The sequence below is a fragment of the Carassius gibelio genome, chromosome A4, assembly GCF_023724105.1.
Source record: "Carassius gibelio isolate Cgi1373 ecotype wild population from Czech Republic chromosome A4, carGib1.2-hapl.c, whole genome shotgun sequence".
Taxonomy (NCBI): Eukaryota; Metazoa; Chordata; class Actinopteri; order Cypriniformes; family Cyprinidae; genus Carassius; species Carassius gibelio.
Window position 1 is genome coordinate 2,122,875 of NC_068374.1, and position 23,725 is coordinate 2,146,599.

The 23,725-nt window shown below is 38.5% G+C and overlaps 2 protein-coding genes across 5 annotated transcripts in view; one reads left to right on the top strand and one right to left on the bottom strand.

The window, feature by feature from the left end:
- The window catches only part of LOC127968287 (membrane-spanning 4-domains subfamily A member 4A), a 35,094-nt gene extending 15,977 nt beyond the window's left edge, over window positions 1–19,117 (top strand). The window contains exons 6-8 of the mRNA XM_052569394.1: window positions 9,686–9,802; window positions 17,249–17,326; window positions 17,518–19,117. Coding sequence (XP_052425354.1) covers window positions 9,686–9,802; window positions 17,249–17,326; window positions 17,518–17,595 — 273 coding nt within the window. The 3' untranslated portion in view covers window positions 17,596–19,117. The remainder of the gene's footprint in view (window positions 1–9,685; window positions 9,803–17,248; window positions 17,327–17,517) is intronic.
- Window positions 847–21,332, bottom strand: LOC127968337 (uncharacterized). Of its 4 annotated transcripts, none has more exons than XM_052569506.1 (4): window positions 21,129–21,332; window positions 5,483–5,571; window positions 5,015–5,404; window positions 847–1,309 (listed from the first exon to the last, which is right to left on the bottom strand). In XM_052569506.1, the coding sequence occupies exons 1-3, from the start codon at window positions 21,130–21,132 to the stop codon at window positions 5,018–5,020; spliced, it is 480 nt and encodes a 159-aa protein (XP_052425466.1). In that variant the 5' UTR covers window positions 21,133–21,332; the 3' UTR covers window positions 847–1,309; window positions 5,015–5,017. The 4 variants fall into 4 exon arrangements, with proteins under 4 accessions (XP_052425466.1, XP_052425448.1, XP_052425457.1 ...); XM_052569488.1 differs by having other exon boundaries at window positions 5,483–5,599; XM_052569497.1 differs by having other exon boundaries at window positions 5,015–5,571.
- Window positions 21,333–23,725: the final 2,393 nt, after the last annotated feature.

Here is a 23,725-nt window from a genome sequence, read left to right on the forward strand (position 1 = left end):
AAGTTAGGCACATCAACCATAACTCCATCAAAAACAGCTAGAAGCCTTGGAGTTATGATTGATGATCAGCTGACTTTCTCACACCACATTGCTAAAACTGTCCGATCCTGCAGAATTGCTTTATTCAACATCAAGAAGATCAAGCCCTTTCTTTCGGAACATGCTGCACAACTCCTTGTTCAAGCTCTTGTTCTGTCCAGGCTGGACTATTGCAATGCCCTCTTGGCAGGTCTTCCAGCCAGTTCTATCAAACCTTTACAATTAATTCAGAACGCAGCAGCAAGATTAATTTTTAATGAGCCAAAAAGAATACACATCACACTTCAGTTTATCAATTTGCACTTGCCTACAAAACTACTACTGGCTCTGCACCCATTTACCTAAATTTGTTACTTCAGACTTATGTGCCTCTAGAAGCTTGCATTCTGCAAGTGAACGTCGCTTGATTGTGCCATCCCAAAGAAGCACAAAGTCACTTTTACGGACTTTTAAATTAAATGTTCCCTCCTGGTGGAATGACCTCCCCAACTCAATCTGGCCAGCTGAGTCCTTAGCCATCTTCAAGAATCGGATTTAAACACATTTCAATCAGGTCCACTTCCGTCAAGTATATTTATGACAATTATAATTGCATACAGTAAGTGTTGGTGGTTTGGTTATGTTCTGGGCAACACTCCACATGCCTGTCCATGCAGCCATGCTTGGACAGAGCAGGGAGAGCAGCAAGACAAGCCCCCCTGGGGTACAGAACAGAAACATTACAAGCATATATAATTACAATTCACAATTACATGAGTTGTAAACAAAATGTGATAGAGACTGCTTCCAATTTAAATAGACCGCAGGTAATAGCAGCAGCAGCTTAATACGATGGCAGTTTGTATATCATTCAATTTAAGTCTAACATGCTGAAAATCAACATTAAGGTGGGGGGTGGGAGCGTCACCCAAAGTTAAGCAATATTCAATTCAAGTTTATTTGTATAGCGCTTTTTACAATACAAATCGTTACAAAGCAACTTTACAGAAAATTATGTTTCTACAATATTTAGTAGTAGCTTATGGTGGTGACTGTCAATTTGTGCACGTTTGACAGGATTTTTAGAAAAAATTAATACAAGACGTAGTCAGCTAGACGATGAACATTATTAATATTATTAATTCATAATTATTATATGATGCAGACACACATGTAGCAATAATTGTTAGTTATGTTTGTTGATTCAGGGTTAGCATCATCTGAGGTCCTCTGAGGGTCAGTATTATCTCTTCTCAGGTGTTCTGGATCCAGACTGGAGCTTGTGTAAATCCTAGTTACCATAACATAGAAACAAAATAGAGACATCATTTGCATAGCTGCTGATCCAACAAAGTAAAATTAGTTTAAAGGGATAGTTCACTTTCAAATTAAATTTTGGTATGTTTTAGCTTACCTCAAGGAAATCTAAGATGTAGGTTTCTTTGTTTCCGCAGTATTACCCATTTTGAAATTTTTAGGTAAACCGGTCTTGTCTGTGACTCATATAATGGAGGTCTATGGTCACCACCTCAAAGAGCATGCACAGAGGAGTCCAAATTAAACAATTCCCCATCGTAAGTACACATTGATGACCTAAGACACGAATCGAGCGGTTTGTGTAAGAAAACGAATAGTATTTATATAGTTTTTACCTCTTGTACACAACCACATCCAACTGATCTCAGGGTGCGATGTGACGTGTGCGCGCGCTCTGGCTTAGTCAGTGCAAGTGCGGAAAGTGCCGGAAGTGATCTCTTGCTCATGAACGTCACTCAATTTTTACTGTTTACCACACGATACGGCACCAATCTGCACTGTCTGAAATATAATGCAATAATTGTAGTTAATTAATTTGTTTATAATGCACCCTATAATCGTTGTGATTATAATAAAAATACAACACATTACTCACTCTATTGACAGCGTGCCATTGGGTCCCTCTAGCATTGGACGTCGCCTCCAGTTTATATGTGGCAAACTAAACACAACGTGCAAAACACTGCGTCTCAACAGCGGAGAAAACTCAGGATCTTCAGTCAGGCAGGTGTGCGATGCGATACTGTCAATGTCATCGTCTTGTAGCTGTGTTCCATTCTTGACAACATATGCTCTCCACTTGTGTTGGCATCTCACAACACTTGCTACTAAAACTACACCAATTTTGAAGAGATCTCTGTCTCTCTGAGGCTTGAAGACAAGATGCTGCAGCGGATCGCTCCTGAGTACTTGATTTGTGTATTCTGGTTCAAATAAATATGGTTGTGAAAAAAATTAAACGTTGTCTGTTGATATATTGAAATCGTCTTCCATTGCAATTTCCTGTACGTCTAAATATGTTTAGATCTTCACAGTGAAAGGTAACACTTCCGAAATCTCTGTGTAAACCATAGACCGTAAGTGTAAACAATGAGTGATGTACATGCGCGAGAGATCACTTCCGGCACTTTCCGCGCTTGCGCACTGTGCAGACTAAGCCAGAGCGCGCGCTCACGTCACATCAGAAAGCACTCGTGTCCTCAGATCAGTTGGATGTGGTTGTGTATAAGAGCTAAAAATGATATAAATACTATTCGTTTTCTTACACAAACCACTCGTTTCGTGTCTTAGGTCATCAATGTGTACTTACGATGGGGAATTGTTTAATTTGGACTCCTCTGTGCATGCTCTTTGAGGTGGTGACCATAGACCTGCGTTATATGAGTCACAGACCAGAATGGTTTGACCTAAAAATATCAAGATGGGAAATACTGCGGAAACAAAGAAATCTACATCTTGGATGCCCTTGAGGTAAGCTAAAACATACCAAAATTTAATTTGAAAGTGAACCATCCCTTTAACCCAAGCTAATGAATAAAAATGCACATTTGATCAGATGCAACTACACTCACAATTTAAGAGATACATTATTCAAATGTTTGGCGAAAGAGATGCGTTTTTAGTCTAGATTTAAACAGAGAGAGTGTGTCTGAACCCCAAACATTATCAGGAAGGCTATTCCAGAGTTTGGGAGCCAAATGTGAGAAAGCTCTACCTCCTTTAGTGGACTTTGCTATCCTAGGAACTACCAAAAGTCCAGCGTGTTGTGACCTTAGGGTGCATGATAGGTTGTAGCATGGTAGAAGTACGCAGGAGCTAAACAATTTAGGGCCTTACAGGTAAGTAATGATACTTTGTAACTGACACGGAACTTAATAGGTAGCCAGTGTAGAGACTGTAAAATTGGGGTAATATGATCATATTTTCTTGACCTGGTAAGGACTCTAGCTGCTGCATTTTGGACTACCTGTAGCTTGTTTATTGAAGAAGCAGGACAACCACCTAGAAGTGCATTACAATAGTCCAGTCTAGAGGTCATGAATGCATGAACTAGCTTTTCTGCATCAGAAACAGTTAACATGTTTCATAGCTTGGCAATTTTTCTAAGATGGAAGAATGCAGTTTCTGTAACATTGGAAATATGATTTTCAAAAGACAAATATAACACCCAGATTTCTCTGTCTTATCCAAATTTAATTGGAGAAAATTATTTGCCATCCAATCTTTTACATTTTTAACACACTCTGTTAGATAATTGAGAAGTTTCATCTGGTCTCGTTGAAATATATAGCGGAGTATCATCAGCATAACAGTGGAAGCTAATTCCGTATTTTCTAATAATATTACCAAGGGGCAACATGTATATTGAAAATAGAAGGGGACCTAGGACGGATCCTTGTGGCACTCCATATTTTACTAAAGATAAATGAGATGACACCCCATTTAAGTAAACAAAATGTTAGCGATCGGACAGGTAGGATCTAAACCATATTAAAGCCTATATAGGCCTATAATTTGCCAGTACACTAGGATCTAGTTTTGGTTTCTTAATAAGAGGCTTGATAACCGCCAGCTTGAATGGTTTTGGGACGTGACCTAAAGATAACGATGAGTTAATGATATTGAGAAGCGGTTCTTCGGCTACAGGTAACAAGTCTTTCAGTAATTTAGTGGGTACAGGATCTAATAATCTGTTGGTTTAGATACAGTAATATGTTTATTTAGCTCTTCCTGTCCTATATTTGTATATTTCTATCTTTGGGTACAAAAAGCAGTTGAGATAGATCAGGCAGGTTATTTGCGAAACTTTCTTTGGTGGCTGGAACAATAGTTCTGCCCAGACAGTAACGCTGAGACATATAGTTAATATCAGTTATACGCAGCATGCATGATACAACGAAATGGTCTGTAATATCACATTGAGGTACAATATTTATATCAGTAAGATCGATTCCATGAGATATAATTCAATCTAGTGTATGATTAAAACGATGGGTGACATTTTGCTTGACTCCAAAAGAGTTTATTAGGTCAGTAAACACAAGTCCTAATGCATCATTTGTATTATCAACGTGAATATTAAAATCTCTCATGATTAGCGCCTTATCAACTGTAACTAGAAGGTCTGAGAGGAAATCTGCAAATTATTTTAGGAATTCTGTATACGGCCCTGGTGGTCTATACACAGTAGCCAGAGCAAGAGATACATTAGATTTCTTTTGCATGTCTGACAGTGTAACATTTAGCAGAAGTATTTCAAAAGAGTTAAACCTGTATCCTGTTTTCTGGGTAACATTGAGAATATCACTATATATTGTTGACCAGTCTGACGGGGCTCATGCTTATAACAGTAGTTTGGTGGAGTCGACTCATTTAGACCAAAATAATCATTTGGTTTTAGCCAGGTTTCAGTCAAGCAGAGTACATCAAAACTATTATCTGTGATCATTTCATTTACAATAACTGCTTTGGGTGTGAGTGATCTAATATTTATGAGCCCAAACTTTAAAAATAGTTTTTGTTCATTTACGATAAGATTTTTTCTAGATCCTACATCATATTTTGACCTCACTATTCGGGGAACAGACACAGTCTTAATAGTTTTTACAGCACAAGTACTTTTATCATTTAAGCGGGTGGAACAAAACTCATCTTAATAGTTATCTGAGAATTGTCTTACTAGTCACATGGAGCGAAGTGTCCTGGAGATGTTGTCAGAGAGAAGCTCCGCTCCGACTCTGCTGGGGTGTAATCCATCAGCGCGAAACAGCCTAGGACGCTCCCAGAAAAGATTACAGTTATTAACAAATAGCAGTTTCTGTTCTTTACACCATGACAACAACCATTCATTTAAAGCAAAAAGTCTAATGAACCTTTCGTGTCCTCGTCGATACGTGGGCAGTGGTCCTGACACGATGATCGTCGCCGCGGGCGTCGTGCTGCGAACCATCTCGATCAGGCTCCTGAAGTCCCTCTTCAGCGTCTCCGTCTGCCGCAGCGTGGTGTCGTTAACCCCGGCGTGAAGCACGACCGCTCTGGGGCTCTCGTCGGCCTTCAGGATTGCGGGTATCTGCGCAGAAACATTGAGAACACGAGCACCAGGGAAACATTGAGTGTGCACTTTACCTTCGGCTAACGTAGCACGGACATGTCGGACGATGGAGTCTCCGATGATCACAGCGTCGCGTCCTGTCTCGCGGAGGGGAGTGAAGCGGTTCCGGATGGAGATCACGAAGGCTGTAGGGGGAGAAGTCATCGAGGCGCTCTGATTGTTTTTGTTGTAGAATACAATAGAGGAAATATTCTCACGTTATATAAATGGAAACAATGGTGTATAAAATTGATTTTTAAGTAAAAAATAGTCAATAAAAAGAATACAGTGACAGAGCTCAAACGCAGTACAGCCGCCAACAACAAACAGGAAGTGACGTACTTCAGTCCAGTAGAGGATGTGCAACAAGTATGTTCTTAAAATGCTTAAGCAGCTGTGATTGTAAAGGGGGAGCATACGCCCCTAGCAGCAGCAGTCTGATATGATGGCAGTATTATCCAATTTTATGTATCTTTCATGCTGTAAAAATCACAAGGGGGGGGGGGGGGGGGCATCACCCAAAGTTAAGCAACTGAGGATGTGCAACAAGCATGTTTCTTAAAATGCTTTCCCCTCACATCCAAAACACACTTATTTGGAGACATTCTCAAACAAATCCTATGCAGCGCTGCCAACGATTTCCTGATGAAGCGTGTTTACGGGCGAGGTCTCGCTCTCCTCTGGTCGAGATGTGCATGGGCGTGCTTTCCCAAGAGAAATGCTCATAAGGAGTTCCACCATCGTCTACATCGTAGATCCATCATCGAAAAACTACCGAAACTTGTACCACCCAGAAATAAGATTTCTCCACTCATCCGTATTGGCCATGTTTAGCATGAAAATCCATCTCTTTAACACTGAACAACTCTGAATCCATGAAACAGCATTGTAGCCCACCTTTAAGCAAACGTGTGATACATACGACCCCTTGCTGCGGCATGAGGAACATGTAATCTGCATTAATTCTGTAGATTGCATAATGGAGGGTGGTATTCCAGCAGGGGAAGCATGCACCCTTCGGAAACTTAGAATGGCATCCAGTATGAATGAAAATGCTCCATAGAAACACCTCCATCAGAATAAAAATGCCTAAACCGAAATGGTAATCTGTTGAGAGGTAGGATAACCTTCTGTAACCAAACTAAATGAAAATCCTGCCATGTAAACATGTTAAACTGATTACTTGTACCCATGTAAATCGCATCAATAGTCGGTCATCAGAATGGGAACGTGATGTCGGCAACGGTGTGCATTCAGTGATTAGTAGACACTGACATTACAGTAGAGGCTGGGAAATGGTAAACAAAGATGATGAAACTCCAGTTATACAATAACACACATTAGAATGGAACCTGGAATCTCATGACCAGAGCAGAAAGCTGATTTAATAAGTGAAGCACAATTAACTGATTTTCAGCTTAGAAACAACACTATGACTGCATATGAAAACTTAGCCAAATGATTTGCTGCCTTGCTGTCTAATCAGTCAATGACTTTGAAGGCAGTGTTTTTTTTTTTTTTTCGAAGGCACCTCATGCAACGGATTTCGGACAGGCTTCTGAGGTGGAGTAATGGTTTAATGATCTACAAAATATCAAAATATAGAGAGCTTGGTTATAACTAAGTGGATATTTCATTACTGCAATATTAATTTTCTCGCTAGAAATTACATAAGTGGAAAACGTTGTTCAGAAACATACATTTACACACAAACTGACCACCGACTGCAACTTTCAGACGCCATTTTTATTTTTTAGCTTAACGGTCACAGAATGGAATGCATTGATATCAAAAGCAGCGAAAGATACATCTATGCTGCCTTCAAAACCAGCCAAGTCATCTCAGGAGACAGGAAATGAAGCTGACATTGATTTCGGACGTGCCTTGAAGCCTTCCTACCTTGGAATGCGACCTCCGAAGGCAGCATTTTTCAGTTTTTGGATGCAGCCTATGATAGTGAACAGCTCAATTAAAATTAATTGTATGAATTACAGATTCATAAACCCATTTGTAAATGTTGTCAGATAGCTCATTGCAAGCACTATCTGCATTTATAAGCTGCCCCCTCGTGATTCATGTTTTAACAAAACTTGGTGAGAATCATGTATTTTACCATTTAAATTTACCATTTAAAATTCCCTCTCACTCAACCGGACCAGAAATGTCCCGGTGCTCCCGATGGCATTTGATATTAGTCTGTTAATTCCAAGCAAGTACGAGCAGCTATTAAAAATATTAATGCAACTCCGTTTTTTTTTTCTCCTCTCTCTGGTAATTTGTCATAGTAGCCACTTATGACCCAAAAACTAAGCACGAACACATGTAGTAGCCTAAACACCACATAGGATTAGATAACGTCTCATGTGGTCCACCGAATCTTTAAATCTGGATGAAGAAATAAAAAACATGTAAACGTGGCTATTTTTGTCACGTTCTTATAACCCTATGTATAGAAGCCATAGAGCGATAAATGCCTGCTTTTGAAGCTGCGTGCATCGAAACACTCACACAGCTAATGTGACATCAATCTTAGAAATAAACACCAGTGAAATTGATATTTCGCAGCTAAATACAACTAAACCCCCTTTGAAACATTTACACGAGAATGCTGGTCTCGTTTAACCCTGTTCTCATGGCTTAATCGGCGTGTCCTTAGAGCGATTGCATGCTCTAGCTGCGTATTGCTCCAGGTGTATGAACACAGATGTATAAATGCTGCTGCAAATATGCTTAATATTCGTTCCTGCAACCGATGCAAAACCATGTTAACCACCAGGCAATATACACAGCGTTATGGATTAAAAAGCATTCACTTATCTTAGACGCAGATTTCAGATGTTCTGAAACAAACTGCAACAGTTTGATTTGCAAGAACCGATGCAACAGTTTGATTCGCAAGCAGTGATGCGATCAGTTAATTGCAAGCAGCAATGCCATGGAGAGACACTTGAATAATGGGAATTTAAATAGACCGCAGGTGATAGGTGTCAAGACTCGATTGGTACACGTCAGGAACAGCTGACTGTCAGCTGATGCAAGCATGACTAACATGACCTGACTGAACTAACGCGATGCTCGATCTTTTCCATCTTTATTTGACCCTCTAACTGTAACACTCACTATTTCAATTCTATTCTTAAAAAAATCGAACTACCTTTCTAATCTTTTTGTATTCTGTTTTCTTTTCGTTTATTATGCAATTGTATGTGTGTGTGTGTAAAGACCTCTAACACTAGCTTGCTCTACTCTTTTTTTTAATTCTATCGGTTTTCTTTTTATTTATTATATAATTTATTGTATATAAGACAATCGAGACTTGTCATGGCACTTGTATAATGTTGTTGTTCTCTTGTTGACCTGACTGCTTCTATTGTTTTCATTTGTAAGTCGCTTTGGATAAAAGTGATTAAATGTAAATGTACATTTAAAAGCCCTTGCTACGTGTACTGTGTTAACCTAACTGAGACTTGTTATAGCACTTATAAATCATTGCTCTTTCGTTGTTTTTGATTGCTTCCACTGTCCTCATTTGTAAGTCGCTTTGGATAAAAGCATCTGCTAAATCAATAAATGTAAATGTAAATCTCCATTGCGTGCTTTCAGATTGAGCATCATTTAATACACAGAGCTGTGAATCAAGCTACGCAATATCGCGTTCATTAAATGAATCACATCCGATTATGATATTGCTTAGCCTGTCAGTGTAAGTGTTTTACTATGCACTAGTCAAAAAAATGAATGTAACATGGCAAAGATGAATTCACTTTTGGAAGTTGAATGTAAGGGAAATGTTATTTTGGAATTTCTGTGGTTTAATGTGATTTCTGTGGTTTAATTTCTGTAATTAACTTATATCATTAACAAGAGGACCCGTTGAATTCATTTTGGAAGCGATGACGGATTAATGTATTTTCAGTCCTGTGCCTGTATATAAGATTAGTATTGACCAGGTTCAGAGGCTGTCATATGTCGATCAACTTACGATGTTTTGTGTATTTTTACGTTGTATTTTTAACAGTTTCAATTTATTATAATCTAAAGATGATATGTGAAGGTTTGAAACAGATAATAGTGGTTTTCATCTTGGCACTTTCTTGGTAAAGAAAACACATTTGTACTGAGATGAATCTATATTGTTTTGGAACCAAACTCATCATATGAACATCAAAAATGGTCGATTCTGGACTGCTGAGCATTGTGAGTAGTAATAATCATTGTTTTTGGTATGATTAATTGTATTAATGTTTCATTTTCTCTCAGACTCTCTTCAGGGGAATCAGAGGAGTGTTGCTGTTATTCTCTGTGCTTGAATTTATCATCTCCATCTGTCTGTCAGCATTTGCCTGTAAAGCCACTGGCTGCTGTTGTTCTCCTCAGGTGAGTAATGCACCAAATCAGGGGTTTATTTATCTCAGCTGTACCCCCCAGACATGTATATAAAATGGGAATACTAACTTTTAACCCTCTGGACCTCTTCGGTTAGCCTGGTAATACCAGACTCTGCTACTTCATTTTGCTTCGTAGACAGAGTCTGGAATGGCACAATAGAGAAGTGTTTTCTCTCTCGCTTGTCTGAAGTTTAAAATCATTGGTTACCCATAAGCCAATCAGATACGTTTAGTTATGACGTATGTTATGCGCCTGTACAGCCGCATCGAAGCACAGACATCATGCATCGAACTCAAATCTATGATTGAACTTCCACTGTAAACCTGTTGTTAAACACTCTTCTTGTTCTGGCTTCAGTTTGAAAAAGAGTTGAATGTTCTCCATAACAGAGCGAATTGCATCCCGTGTCTCGTTTCCCATTTCCGCGGTCGTTTCGGTTTTCGATTTCTCTAACCTACAATTTAAAACTCGGTGCTTAGCATCTACGTCACGGCTCCCAGCCCGCCCTCTGCTCGTTGATTGGCCCGGCTGTTTCCAGACCGGTGGCAAACAGAAAGCTCTGACGCTGTATCAGACTGAGTACAGAAGCAAAATGAAATTAAGCGGAAGTAGGAAGTCTGATGTAGTCAGGCTACTCTTCGGTCATTTTTGGCCTAAAATATTTTATATTTTGAAATGTATAAAATCGTAGCTTCAATGGAATGAGATGACTCTTGGTGACTTTTGTAACATTCGCAATATGAACACACACAAAAAATCATGGACATGATTTGGATATGTTAAAGAGTCCAAAAAAAATTTGTCACTCTTACCTTCTTCGCGGTAAAAAATGACCGACATAGGAAATGAATGGGAAATAAGAAAAAATGTGTATAATTTACAAATCTCTAAACTTATATTTTATTCACAATAGAATATAGATAACATATCAAATGTTAAAAGTGAGACATTTTGAAATGTCATGCCAAATATTGGCTCATTCTGGATTTCATAAGAGCTACACTTTCCAAAAAAGTTGGGACAGGTAGCAATAAGTGGCTGGAAAAGTTAAATGTACACATAAGGAACAGCTGGAGGACCAATTTGCAAATCATTAGGTCAATTAACCTAATAAATTAGGTCAATTGTGTATAAAAAGAGCCTCTAAGAGTGGCAGTGTCTATCAGAAGTCAAGATGGGCAGAGGATTCACCAATTCCCCCAATGCTGCGGCGAAAAATAGTGGAGCAATATCAGAAAGGAGTTTCCCAGAGAAAAATTGCAAAGAGTTTGTAGTTATCATCATCTACAGTGCATAATATCATCTAAAGATTGAAAGAATCTGGAAAATCTCTGTGCGTAAGGGTCAAGGCTGGAAAACCACACTGGATGCCCATGATCTTCAGAGCCTTAGACAGCACTGCATCACATACAGGAATGATACTGTAATGGAAATCACAACATGGGCTCAGGAATACTTCCAGAAAACACTGTCGGTGAATACAATCCACCGTGCCATTTGCCGTTGCAAGCTAAAACAGCATATTTTAACGATCTAAACGTAAAGTGTATAGCGCACTGTGCAGGTGCACTCAGGGAATGTACAAATCCATTTTTGCTATTTTAATGATGGAAAAATGGTTGTCCCTATTCTCTTAATGAGTAATGGGTGTTTTTTGGACATAATATGCAATAAACCAATCAGAGTCTCATCTTGCCTTCCATTTAAGAGCCAGTTGCGCTCGTGGCATGACGTATTTGCTATTTACACGATGGAATTTGGCAAGCACAAAGACCGAACGCATCTATGTGATGAAACAGAGCTGCTCAAATAGATAATTCTATAGCCTAATTCTGATACATGCAATGACTATGTGTAATAGTCCATTATGACATGTTAGCATATATATATATATATATATATATATATATATATATATATATATATATATATATATTTATTTATGTATTTATTTAGCCTACAAATTTTTTGCTCTGTTAAAAAGCAGGGTGTACTCGTGTTGTGCACCCGCCTTTCAAATAACAAAGTAAAAACATTGCGCCAGACTGTACAGGTCCTTTTTACAAAATTAGCATATTGTTATAAAAGTTAATTATTTTCCATAATGTAATGATACAAATTAAACTTTCATATATTTTAGATTCATTGCACACCAACTGAAATATTTCAGGTCTTTTATTGTTTTAATACTGATGATTTTGGCATACAGCTCATGAAAACCCCAAATTCCTATCTCAAAAAATTTGCATATTTCATCCGACCAATAAAAGAACAGTGTTTTTAATACAAAAAAGTCAGCCTTAGCACTGCTGAGGTGTTATGGAGGCCCAGGATGCTTCGATAGCGGCCTTAAGCTCATCCAGTGTGGGGTCTTGCGTCTCTCAACTTTCTCTTCACAATATCCCACAGATTCTCTATGGGGTTCAGGTCAGGAGAGTTGGCAGGCCACTTGAGCACAGTAATACCATGGTCAGTAAACCATTTACCAGTGGTTTTGGCACTGTGAGCAGATGCTAGGTCGTGCTGAAAAACAAAATCTTCATCTCCATAAAGCTTTTCAGCAGATGGAAGCATGAAGTGATCCAAAATCTCCTGATAGCTAGCTGCATTGACCCTTCCCTTGATAAAACACAGTGGACCAACCCCAGCAGCTGACATGGCACCCCAGACCATCACTGACTGTGGGTACTTGACACTGGACTTCAGGCATTTTGGGATTTCCTTCTCCCCAGTCTTCCTCCAGACTCTGGCACCTTGATTTCCGAATGACATGCAAAATTTGCTTTCATCCGAAAAAAGTACTTTGGACCACTGAGCAACAGTCCAGTGCTGCTTCTCTGTAGCCCATTTCCTGCACACGCCTGTGCACGGTGGCTCTGGATGTTTCTACTCCAGACTCAGTCCACTGCTTCCGCAGGTCCCCCAAGCTCTGGAATCGGTCCTTCTCCACAATCTTCCTCAGGGTCCGGTCACCTCTTCTCGTTGTGCAGCATTTTTTGCCATGCTTTTTCCTTCCCACAGACTTCCCATGAGGTGCCTTGATACAGCACTCTGGGAACAGCCTATTCGTTCAGAAAGTTCTTTCTGTGTCTTACCCTCTCGCTTGAGGGTGTCAATGATGGCCTTCTGAACAGCAGTCAGGTCGGCAGTCTTACCCATGATTGCGGTTTTGAGTAATGAACCAGGCTGGGAGTTTTTAAAAGCCTCAGGAATCTTTTGCAGGTGTTTAGAGTTAATTAGTTGATTCAGGTGATAAGGTTAATAGCTCGTTTAGAGAACCTTTTCATGATATGCAAATTTTTTGAGATAGGAATTTTGGGTTTTCATGAGCTGTATGCCAAAATCATCAGTATTAAAACAATAAAAGACCTGAAATATTTCAGTTGTTGTGCAATGAATCTAAAATATATGAAAGTTTAATTTTTATCATTACATTATGGAAAACAATGAACTTTAATCACAATATGCTAATTTTTGAGAAGGACCTGTAGATCAGGTTTGAGTTGGTCTATGGTGCAGTCTATTTTCAGCTCCCTTAAAATATCCATGCGCCTGAACACACCTCTTTTTTTAGACCAGCACGCCCATGGGCGCACACATGGTTGCAAATGCATTTGTTAATTAGATGACATGGCGCTGGACAAGAAAATGCGAACAGCGCCGGACTGAAACTAGCAAACACATTTGCGCTGTGCCTTGCGTCGCATTGCGTCGGGTGTATTATAGGGCCCTATAGGTCAAAAAAGAAAGCATATCTAAACATGATCCAGAAGCGCAGGCGTTTTCTCTGGGCCAAGGCTCATTTAAAATGGACTGTGGCAAAGTGGAAAACTGTTCTGTGGTCAGACTAATCAAAATTTGAAGTTCTTTTTGGAAAACTGGGACACCATGTCATCCGGACTAAAGAGGACAAGGATAACCCAAGTTGTTATCAGTGCTCAGTTCAGAAGCCTGCATCTCTGATGGTATGGGGTTGCATGAGTGTGTGGCATGGGCAGCTTACACATCTGGAAAGATGAGCACCATCAATGCTGAAAGCTATATCCAAGGTCTAGAACAACATGTGCTCTCATCCAGACATCGTCTCTTTCAGGGAAGAATGCCAGGCCACATACTGCATCAATTACAACATCATGGCTGTGTAAAAGAAGGATCCGGGTACTGAAATGGCCAGCCTGCAGTCCAGATCTTTCACCCATAGAAAACATTTGGTGCATCATAAAGAGGAAGATGAGACAAAGACCTAAGACAGTTGAGCAACTAGAAGCCTGTATTAGACAAGAATGGGACAACATTCCTATTCCTAAACTTGGACAACTTGTCTCCTCAGTCCCCAGACATTTGCAGACTGTTATAAAAAGAAGAGAGGATGCCACACAGTTGTATACATGGCCTTGTCCCATCTTTTTTGAGATGTGTTTATGCCAAAATCGAATTATTTTTCCCTTAAAATGCTACATTTTCTCAGTTTAAACATTTGATATGTCATCTATGTTGTATTCTGAATAAAATATAGAATTTTCTTCCACATCATTACATTCTGTTTTTATTCACAATTTGTACAGTGTCCCAACTTCTTTGGAATCGGGTTTGTAAACAAAAACAAAAATGAGTATAAAAATAACACAATGATAGATGTAAATCAACTAGTAAACTGATAGCTACTGGAAACCATTACACTGCAGCTTGAATTCAAACTGCTTACATTACTATACAAATGAACTCAAACACAAAACATATAAAAAGTGTGCTGATGTAGAAAACATCTCAAATCGCCTATGCACTGTTATAATATAACAGAGTCATTTTACTTTTAGATAAATATATACACATGCATGTCAGATGAAAGTGAAATGTCTCAAATAACAGGCACCTGCCGATAACGCAGTCACATGTCATTAAGTGTAAACATCTGCAGGTATAACACAGAACACAACAGTTACATGTAAACTATCAGTTACAGTTACTTGTAACCACATTCAGGTAATAACATTGATTGTGTTTATGCGTCATGATCATTAGCTGGAGTGCCCACGAACTTCAGTAGAGGGCACTCCACTCAGGACCATTCCACCCATCAACCATGTCACCATATCATCACTTGGACACTAGCACCTCTCATCTGTTGCCCCACACCCAAACTACATCTCCCATGAGTCACTGCATCACTATCACCTTGCCACACCTGCACCTCATTCATCAGCTAATCTCCTTGCTACACCTGCACCTCATTCATCAGCTAATCTCCTTGCTACACCTGCACCTCATTCATCAGCTAATCTCCTTGCCACACCTGCACCTCATTCATCAGCTAATCTCATTGCCACACCTGCACTTCATTTACACACACATACAAGCAGCACACTCACTCCACTTGAAGTCTTGTTTAGCCTGTCTGACATTTCCAAGCGTTTTTCCCCTGTGTTTGTTATTCCTGTGTTTGACCTTTGGACTGTGTGTTCGACTCTGATTTTTCTGCTGCCTGCCCCGATCTCTGCTTGTTTCTGGTTTCGATTCTGGTTATCCCTGACACACCTGACGCCATTCCTGATTTCTGCCTTTGGACCGTTGTTAATAGAGAAGATGTGCAAATCCACTTCATTTTCAGCGTTTTTTGGCGCATCTTCTCAGTTAACAACGGCTCTGTGTAGTAACAGCTGCTCTATGTGAAATCACGCACCTGATGGAATTAACCGCTGATTAGAGAACCGGCTTTACTGACGAGATGCGCATTAACGATCGGCCGATCGTGATCGGAGCACCCCTACTAAATGTAACTATTTTTTACTGGTAAAAGTAATGTAATTATAACGAATTACTGCAGAGGCGCAGACGGCCTGACGATTGTTTTTACATTTTGCTGCACAATCTAATCCTTGTTTATTGTTTACTAAACAACATTTACTTCAAACATCCACTGAATCTTTAATATTTGGTCATTTCTTTACGTCAGAAATGCTGCAGCTACTGTAATTTCTTGAATATGTGGACATCATAACGTGTAAAGGCAGACCGAAAGTTTAAACTTTTAATTAGAAATTGCGGACCCACTTTATATTAAGTGGCCTTAACTACTATGTACTTACATTTTAATTAATAATTTAGTGCAATGTACTTATTGTGTACATACATGTTTTTACATTGTACTTAAATTAAAAAAAAAACAACAACATGTAATTACATCTGTATTTAATTTCTGTAATTACATTTATAATTACACTGTTGACCCATACTTTACACCTTAACCCACCCTTAAACTTACTCATACCTCCAACCTTCTCCCTAAGCTTAGCCCTATCCCACCTCAATAGCAGCAAAAGTGTTTTACAATACAATATGAACACAATAAGTACATTGTACTTATTTTTTTATGTAAGTACATAGTAGTTAAGGCCACCTAATATAAAGTGGGACCGAAATTGCAATGAACACTTTTCATATTAAGAAGGATACCAATGTTTTCTTCTGTGATTGCATAGGTTTAGAAATTATTTACCTTACAAATCTGATGAAACGGCGCATGTTGCATTCCCAGATTAATGTTGCTTTAAACCCTAACTCATAACAATATGCAGAGATGGAGTGTTAGACGCTCCACAAATGTGAAAGATAACAGTTTGTGTGGAGCAGCATTTACTGTGAATGGATCTGCTCTGAGATGCATGTTACTAACACACATGCATGTAAATAATAAAAGCGCATATATTAAACCTGCATTACATATATTTAATTAAATCTAGCATTTATGAATTCACAATAGAATTATGCTAAGTTCATTATTATTCGACATGGGCAAAATGTAACCAAGGATTTTTATTTATTTATTGAGTACTTGATTTGAAACGAGAAATCGTGACCCTGTTTTTGTGGGTTATTAAATATTACTCTATGTTTCGTCCCATGAAGCCCATGATACCTCGAGGGGCTAAAAGCAGCATCCTAGTGAGGATTAGTTTAAGGATTAATTTGCTTTATTTCAGTTACTTATTTTATTATGTGGTTGTAAATGTAGGCTATTGACTGGAAAGTAAACCACTGTCACACTATTTGTTCTCCTGTTTTGTTTCTTGAACTACTTTTCCTTAGTTCCCTTGATTAGTTCATTCTGTTCACCTGTGTTTGATAATTATCCTCATTTAGTCTGTGAATTTAAGCTGCTCTCTTTCAGTTCTTCCTGGCCAGTTAGTGATGAATGCTGCTTGTGTTTCCCCTCTGTGTCCTTGGATCTCTCTTTTCTCTTTTTTTCTTACACATTTATTGTAGAACTGTTTTTTTTACACATTCCTGATTCCAAAAGACATGTCCGAAGCATTTCTGTCTTTAGCTTTTTCTTATTCCTTTTGAAGTACAATAAGGTTTATAAACCTGTGATACTGATGTATTTCTGGTATCTCACAGTAAGAAGGCATAAAGCATGCATTTTCTCCCCCAAAGGTGCAGTTTGCTCAAGTTCTTCCACCACAGCCCTGTGATTTCAGGCCCAATCCTTTCCACGATCTCAACAGCTCAGAGGTAAGAGAAACTTGTAAGTTTAGTTGCAATTTGAGTAAAATTAGTAAGGAAAAATTTATTATTTGAAATTAGGGACGAGTATCCATGCGCTGGAAATATGTTAGGCACTCAGTAATGAGTGCAATAATTATTAGGTAATATTACCAATAAAAATCAATCAATAAACTGATCATATCTCTGTTTTCTTGCAGATCCCTGTGGCCAGCAGCTCTTCCTCTCATCATTCTGCAGACGCTCCTCCACAATACAATGAAATAAATAAGTATTAAAAAGTGGACAGTTGTCCCATATGAAAGAAAAATATATGGGAATGTTTTGGAAAATATAATGCAGTTTATTACATAATACATTTCTATATATGGGAAACCAGCACTTATATTTTTCAGTATTCTGCAGTATATTCATGGATCATGTTTGGATGTCTTTTGATGCATTTAAAAAAATACTTTTAATTTGGCATGAAATAGCTTTATTGAAACATTTTCTCTTTCAAAAGTTACAGCTGAACACATAACTTTTATATATTTTCCTTATAATTGTGTAATTTTCTAGTGCATGTACCTGTCGCAGTATATGTGTGTATGCATTCAAACAGTTTATCATATGTTTTTCTATATATTATGAAGAATATTATTGAATACATATAGCAGTCCCTCCAGAAAAACGCGGATGTGCAGGATGGAATGGAATATGCAGGATATTTTTGCAATTTTATGCGATGTAATCGCAGGAACTTGCAAAAATGCGGTTTGATGAAAAAGAGAAAAAAAGGTGATCCCCCCAACACCCTGTTCTCACTACTACTGTAAAGAGTCATTACTTATGATATGATATGATAAGCAAGCATACTAAATAACATAATATTTAAGTTCTCATTCTGTTTTATTTCAGACCTTAAATAACACATGACCAGAGACAGTCTCTGCTCAAACTTACAAAACATTGAGTCAAACAAGTTCTCTACCTTTACAAAAGGAATATTCAACAACTTCTGTACAAATGAATAAATAAAATATTTAAAAAATGCTGTTTTACAGGAATTACAGTAAATTATTTTACATACTACTAATATACTTACAACTGTAAGGTTTTGGTACTATTCTGTAACAAAAAAAGTGCAATCTTACAACCGTAGAGGTTCATCAACTTCTGAATGAAACTACAACAGTCCACTGTGAAAATGAAAACTAACTGCGTAGCCTCTAACACTGGCCTATCATTCGGCATCCTCATCCTCATCCTCATCCCTCTCTCAAAATAATTTGCACCCACTGTCATGTAACACACTGGTTAACTGCTTCGCGCGGTCTTTTGCGCTTATTTTTGTTGGCAAATGAGAGTGATTTGCGTGCTTCACCCTGGTTTCACCGCGGGTCTCGCAGATGATGTTCACGTTGCTTAATTACTTCACTTCATAAGGTTACCTTGGGATATAATGGCGATTTACTTGTGTGAAGTAAACGCAACATTTTTCAACTTTCTGCTAAGATATATGTCATTTTTTTAGCAACGAAAATACAGGGATTGTAAAATCATGCTACCCCCGCATATTTTGCTGCCTGAAATCGGCAATTTATGCGGCGAAAGTGTTGCGTATTTGAAAAAATACGACCCCCGCATAATTATGTGGCCCTTTTCGGCTGATTATGCATTAAATCAGGCGATCGCATAATCACGTTTTTCTGGAGGGACTGATATAGTCATTATAATACATAACTATATTTTCACATTTTTCCCAATGTCCAGTATCTCTAATGCTCTTTTCTATTCAAATAAAAGAAAGAAAAAGAACTTGCGATGTCTTGATTTACTACTAATGCGTAAAATAGAAAAGAAAATGCATAAAGGCATCTCCGACTGTTTTGTGTGTAGCCTATAAGACCAGGCCTATGACGTTCACTATAGGTTTTAACATATTCTGTTTGGTCCACTTCCGGTGACGTCAGAGCAATGGCAGGCGCTTGAAAGCTAAGCTCTGTCGAATTTTTACAATAAATCCCAATTTGTATCATAAATTCAATTATATTATATATAGATGATAAAAAACAATTTCCCAGCCCTGCTAAATCTAGCCCGCGTGCTCTCCGAACTTACTGAAGTGATGGAAGAACTGAAATTGCTAAGAAAAGAAAATCAAGAGGGGCATAAGCAAACAAGAATATCAGACCTCGGTTGAGGACTTAAAAAAACAAATAAATGGTATGGAGAGTAGAATTGTGGAGACGGAGGAACGAATTAGTACTGCTGAGGAGACTGGGCTGAGACACGAAAGAGCGTTACGATATCTACTAGAACGTGAGGCGGATCGCACAGGTAGATGCGAAGATTTGCAATATAGACTTTGTCGGAATAATCTAAGAATATATCAAGTTCCAGAAGGCTGCGATAGGAGATGGATACAAAGATTTTATGCAGCCAAGACCCCGTCCCACCCCCGAGATTGATAATAGTGAGATTCCTGGACTATGTGGTTAAGGACGCAATCTTACCAAAAGCCTGGTCACAGAAACAGGTCCTTTACAACACGAAACGGATCTTCTTGGCAACGACTATTCGCCTTTGCAGAGGAAGAGAACGCAGGTACGAGACGTAATGAAACAGCTCAAAATGAAAGATATGCGAGCTCAATGTATCTATCCAGCACAGATAAGGATCTACCTGGAGACGGGAGTAAAAACCTTTCCTACCCTGATGACCGTTTTGCTGAGTGGAAACCACTCTTGGAGGTGGCCGTGTTTCAAAACTGGCTGCACGCACTTGGTGCACTTTTGATATCCCAGGGAGTCAACGTCACAACTCCCTGCCCTTCTTACATCCTGATTTGGCCTACGAGACAAGAACTTGGCCAAATGGATGTTTGGAAGTCTTGATCGTGTACATAGTTCCTGTTTTTGTGTTTGTTTACTTTAATTATCTACCCTTGACAGATAAAGGTTTTTTTTATTTATTTTTTTATTGTATATTACTGGTACATATACTGGTGACTAGAACATACAATATTTATACCAATGTCTATACATAATTCAATTTGTGTCAGTTATAATGTGAAAGGACTGAGTAGCCCAATTAAAAGAAATAAAATATTTAATCAGCTTAGAAAAATGCAATGCTCTATTGCACTGCTTCAAGAGACCCACCTCTCTGATGGGGAACATTTAAAACTGAGGAGGGAATGGGTGGACCAAGTTTACAGTTCCTCATATAACAAGGGAAAGAGAAGAGGTGTTGCAATCATGTTTGCCAAGTCAGTTTTTATTTTAATATGGAGCAAGTATATAAAGATAAAGAGGGAAGATACATCATGATAGTTGAAACAATTCCATGCAATAAAAACACTTTTCTTAATCTTTATGCACCTAACGAGGACTATCCACAATTTTTCAAGAACTTTTTCTCTCTTTTGGCACAGAAAGGTGAGGGAATGTATTTAATTGGTGGGGACTTTAAATGTGTATTAGATAGTTGTGTTGATAGGTTACCAAGAGAAAGGGGACCACAAGTCAAAAAAAGTAAAAGCTTTTTTAGGAATAATGAGAGCATTAGGTTTAACAGATATTTGGCGTTATTTGCACCCCAAAGAGAAGGATTTTACCTTTATGTCGCATGTTCATGGTAGTTATTCAAGAATAGACTTCTTTTGCACATCAAGAGCAGATTTACATAATATCAGAGAATGTTACATAGATCCCAAATGGAAGCTTTAGCCTAAGTTCTACCAGGAACACTCAATCACTTCGTCACTAATTACCTTCATCATTATCCAATCACGTCTTTATACTCCGTAGTTACACATCGTACTTACACATGTTTGAGTTCGCAGATGCCGACGCGACAACAACCGCAGATTCCGACGCGATTGTTCCTTGCTTAAACTGTTGCGTTTATTCATTTACTTGCTATAGTTAAGTTCGTGCCCCGCAAACTATCTAGAGTTTGACGTTCCTCTAAGATGCACACGGGATCGTTGGCTTAGCTCCGTGTCGCAGTGATTATCTGCAGTCGTTTGTGTTGGATGATATACAAGCTTTTCTCGGCAGAGGATGTGAAACATTGGCAGATTTCCGTGTGCTTTCCAGTGTTGCCAGGTTTTCTCAAAACCGCCAGTCACTACTAAAAATAGCACCATTTCGTTCAAAAAGGAATTCACATTCTAGGGGCTATATATGACACCTGGGGCACTGTAAAGGGGGGGTAAACGATGATGATTATCGGGGCCCATGACTAAGATGGGGCCCAGAGAAGCCCCCAATAAAGTTGTGGTGCTAAAAAGAAATATTTGATAGTAAAAATGATTAACTTTAAATTATTCTATTTGCTGTTTCCTGGTGTCAACATTTTTTTTTTGTTTAGGAAACACAAACACCCGTGGGCCCCTCTCCCCCTCTCGATTATCATAAAATGGTTCAGTCCGCCTAAATTGTATCCAGTAAACAAGGCAACACAATAGCGCCGGCAGATTCAACTTGACAGAGGATGTGAAAATGCCTCAAAAATCTGGAAGTCAAAAACGGAAAGAGAAAAAAATAAGAGAAGTGAAAGAGGCAAAGGGTCGACAGTATGTTACCCAATATTTCACAAGAAAAGGTGGGTTTGTTAGTGGACCGCCCGTGACAATGATCAATTACATTCAATTCAAGTTTATTTGTATAGCGCTTTTTACAATACGAATCGTTACAAAGCAACTTTACAGAAAATTATGTTTCTACAATATTTAGTAGTAGCTTATGGTGGTGACTGTCAGTTTGTGCATGTTTGACAGGATTTTTTGAAAAAATGAATACAAGACGTAGTCAGCTAGACAATGAACATTATTAATATTATTAATTAATAATTATTATATGATTCAGTCACACTTGTAGCAATATTTGTTAGTTCTGTTTGTTGATTCAAGGTTAGCATCATCTGAGGTCCTCTGAGGGTCAGCATCATCTCTTCCCAGGTGTTCTGGGTCCAAACTGAAGCATGTAAATGCCGTGGCAAAACAAAGAAACAAAATAGAGACATCATTAGCATAAATGCTGATCCAACAAACTAAAATTAGTTTAACCAAAGCTAATGAATAAATTTGCACATTTGATCAGATGCAACTACACTCACGATTTAAGAGATACATTATTCGAATGCTTGGCGAAAGCGATTCGTTTTTAATCTAGATTTAAACAGAGAGAGTATGTCTGAACCCCGAACATTATCAGGAAGGCTATTCCAGAGTTTGGGAGCCAAATGTGAAAAAGCTCTACCTCCTTTAGTGGACTTTCCTATCCTAGGAACTACCAAAAGTCCAGCATTTTGTGACCTTTGGGTGCGTGATGGGTTGTAGCGTGGTAGAAGGCTAGTTAGGTACGCAGGAGCTAAACCATTTAGGGCCTTATAGGTAAGTAATGATAATTTGTAACTGATACGGAACTTAATAGGTAGCCAGTGCAGAGACTGTAAAATTGGGGTAATATGATCATATTTTCTTGACCTGGTAAGGACTCTAGCTGCTGCATTTTGGACTACCTGTAGCTTGTTTATTGACGAAGCAGGACAACCACCTAGAAGTGCATTACAATAATCCAGTCTAGAGGTCATGAATGCATGAACTAGCTTTTCTGCATCAGAAACAGATAACATGTTTCGTAGCTTGGCAATGTTTCTAAGATGGAAGAATGCAGTTTTTGTAACATTGGAAATATGATTTTCAAAAGACAATTTGCTGTCTAATATGACACCCAGATTTCTGACTGTAGAGGAAGTAACAGTACATCCGTCTAGTTGCAAATTGTAATCTACAAGATTCTGTGTAGTGTTTTTTGGTCCAATAATTAATATCTCTGTCTTATCCAAATTTAATTGAAGAAAATAATTTGTCATCCAATCTTTTACATTTTTAACACACTCTGTTAGCTTAGATAATTGAGAAGTTTGATCTGGTCTTGTTGAGATATATAGCTGAGTATCATCAGCATAACAGTGGAAGCTAATTCCGTATTTTCTAATAATATTACCAAGGGGCAACATGTATATTGAAAATAGAAGGGGACCTAGGACGGATCCTTGTGGCACTCCATATTTTACTGATGATAAATGAGATGACACACCATTTAAGTAAACAAAATGGTAGCGATCGGACAGGTAGGATCTAAACCATCTTAGAGCCTGCCCTTGAATACCTGTATAGTTTTGTAATCTATCTAGGAGTATGTCATGATCTAAGGTGTCGAACGCAGCACTAAGATCAAGTAAGACTATGCAGCCTTGATCTGACGCAAGGAGCAGGTCATTTGTAATTTTAACAAGTGGAGTTTCTGTGCTATGGTGGGGCCTGAAACCTGACTGAAATTCTTCATACAGATCATTTTTATGCAGGTGCTCAATTGAGCAGATACGACTTTTTCTAAAATTGTTGACATAAAT

Coding starts and splice junctions, on each gene's coding strand:
- LOC127968337 (XM_052569483.1), bottom strand. CDS start 21,215: ATGAATAAACGCAACAGTTTAAGCAAGGAACAATCGCGTCGGAATCTG. Junction 5,600..21,128: donor ATCTGCGAACTCAAACATGT/GTAAGTACGATG, acceptor AAAAACAATCAG/AGCGCCTCGATGACTTCTCC.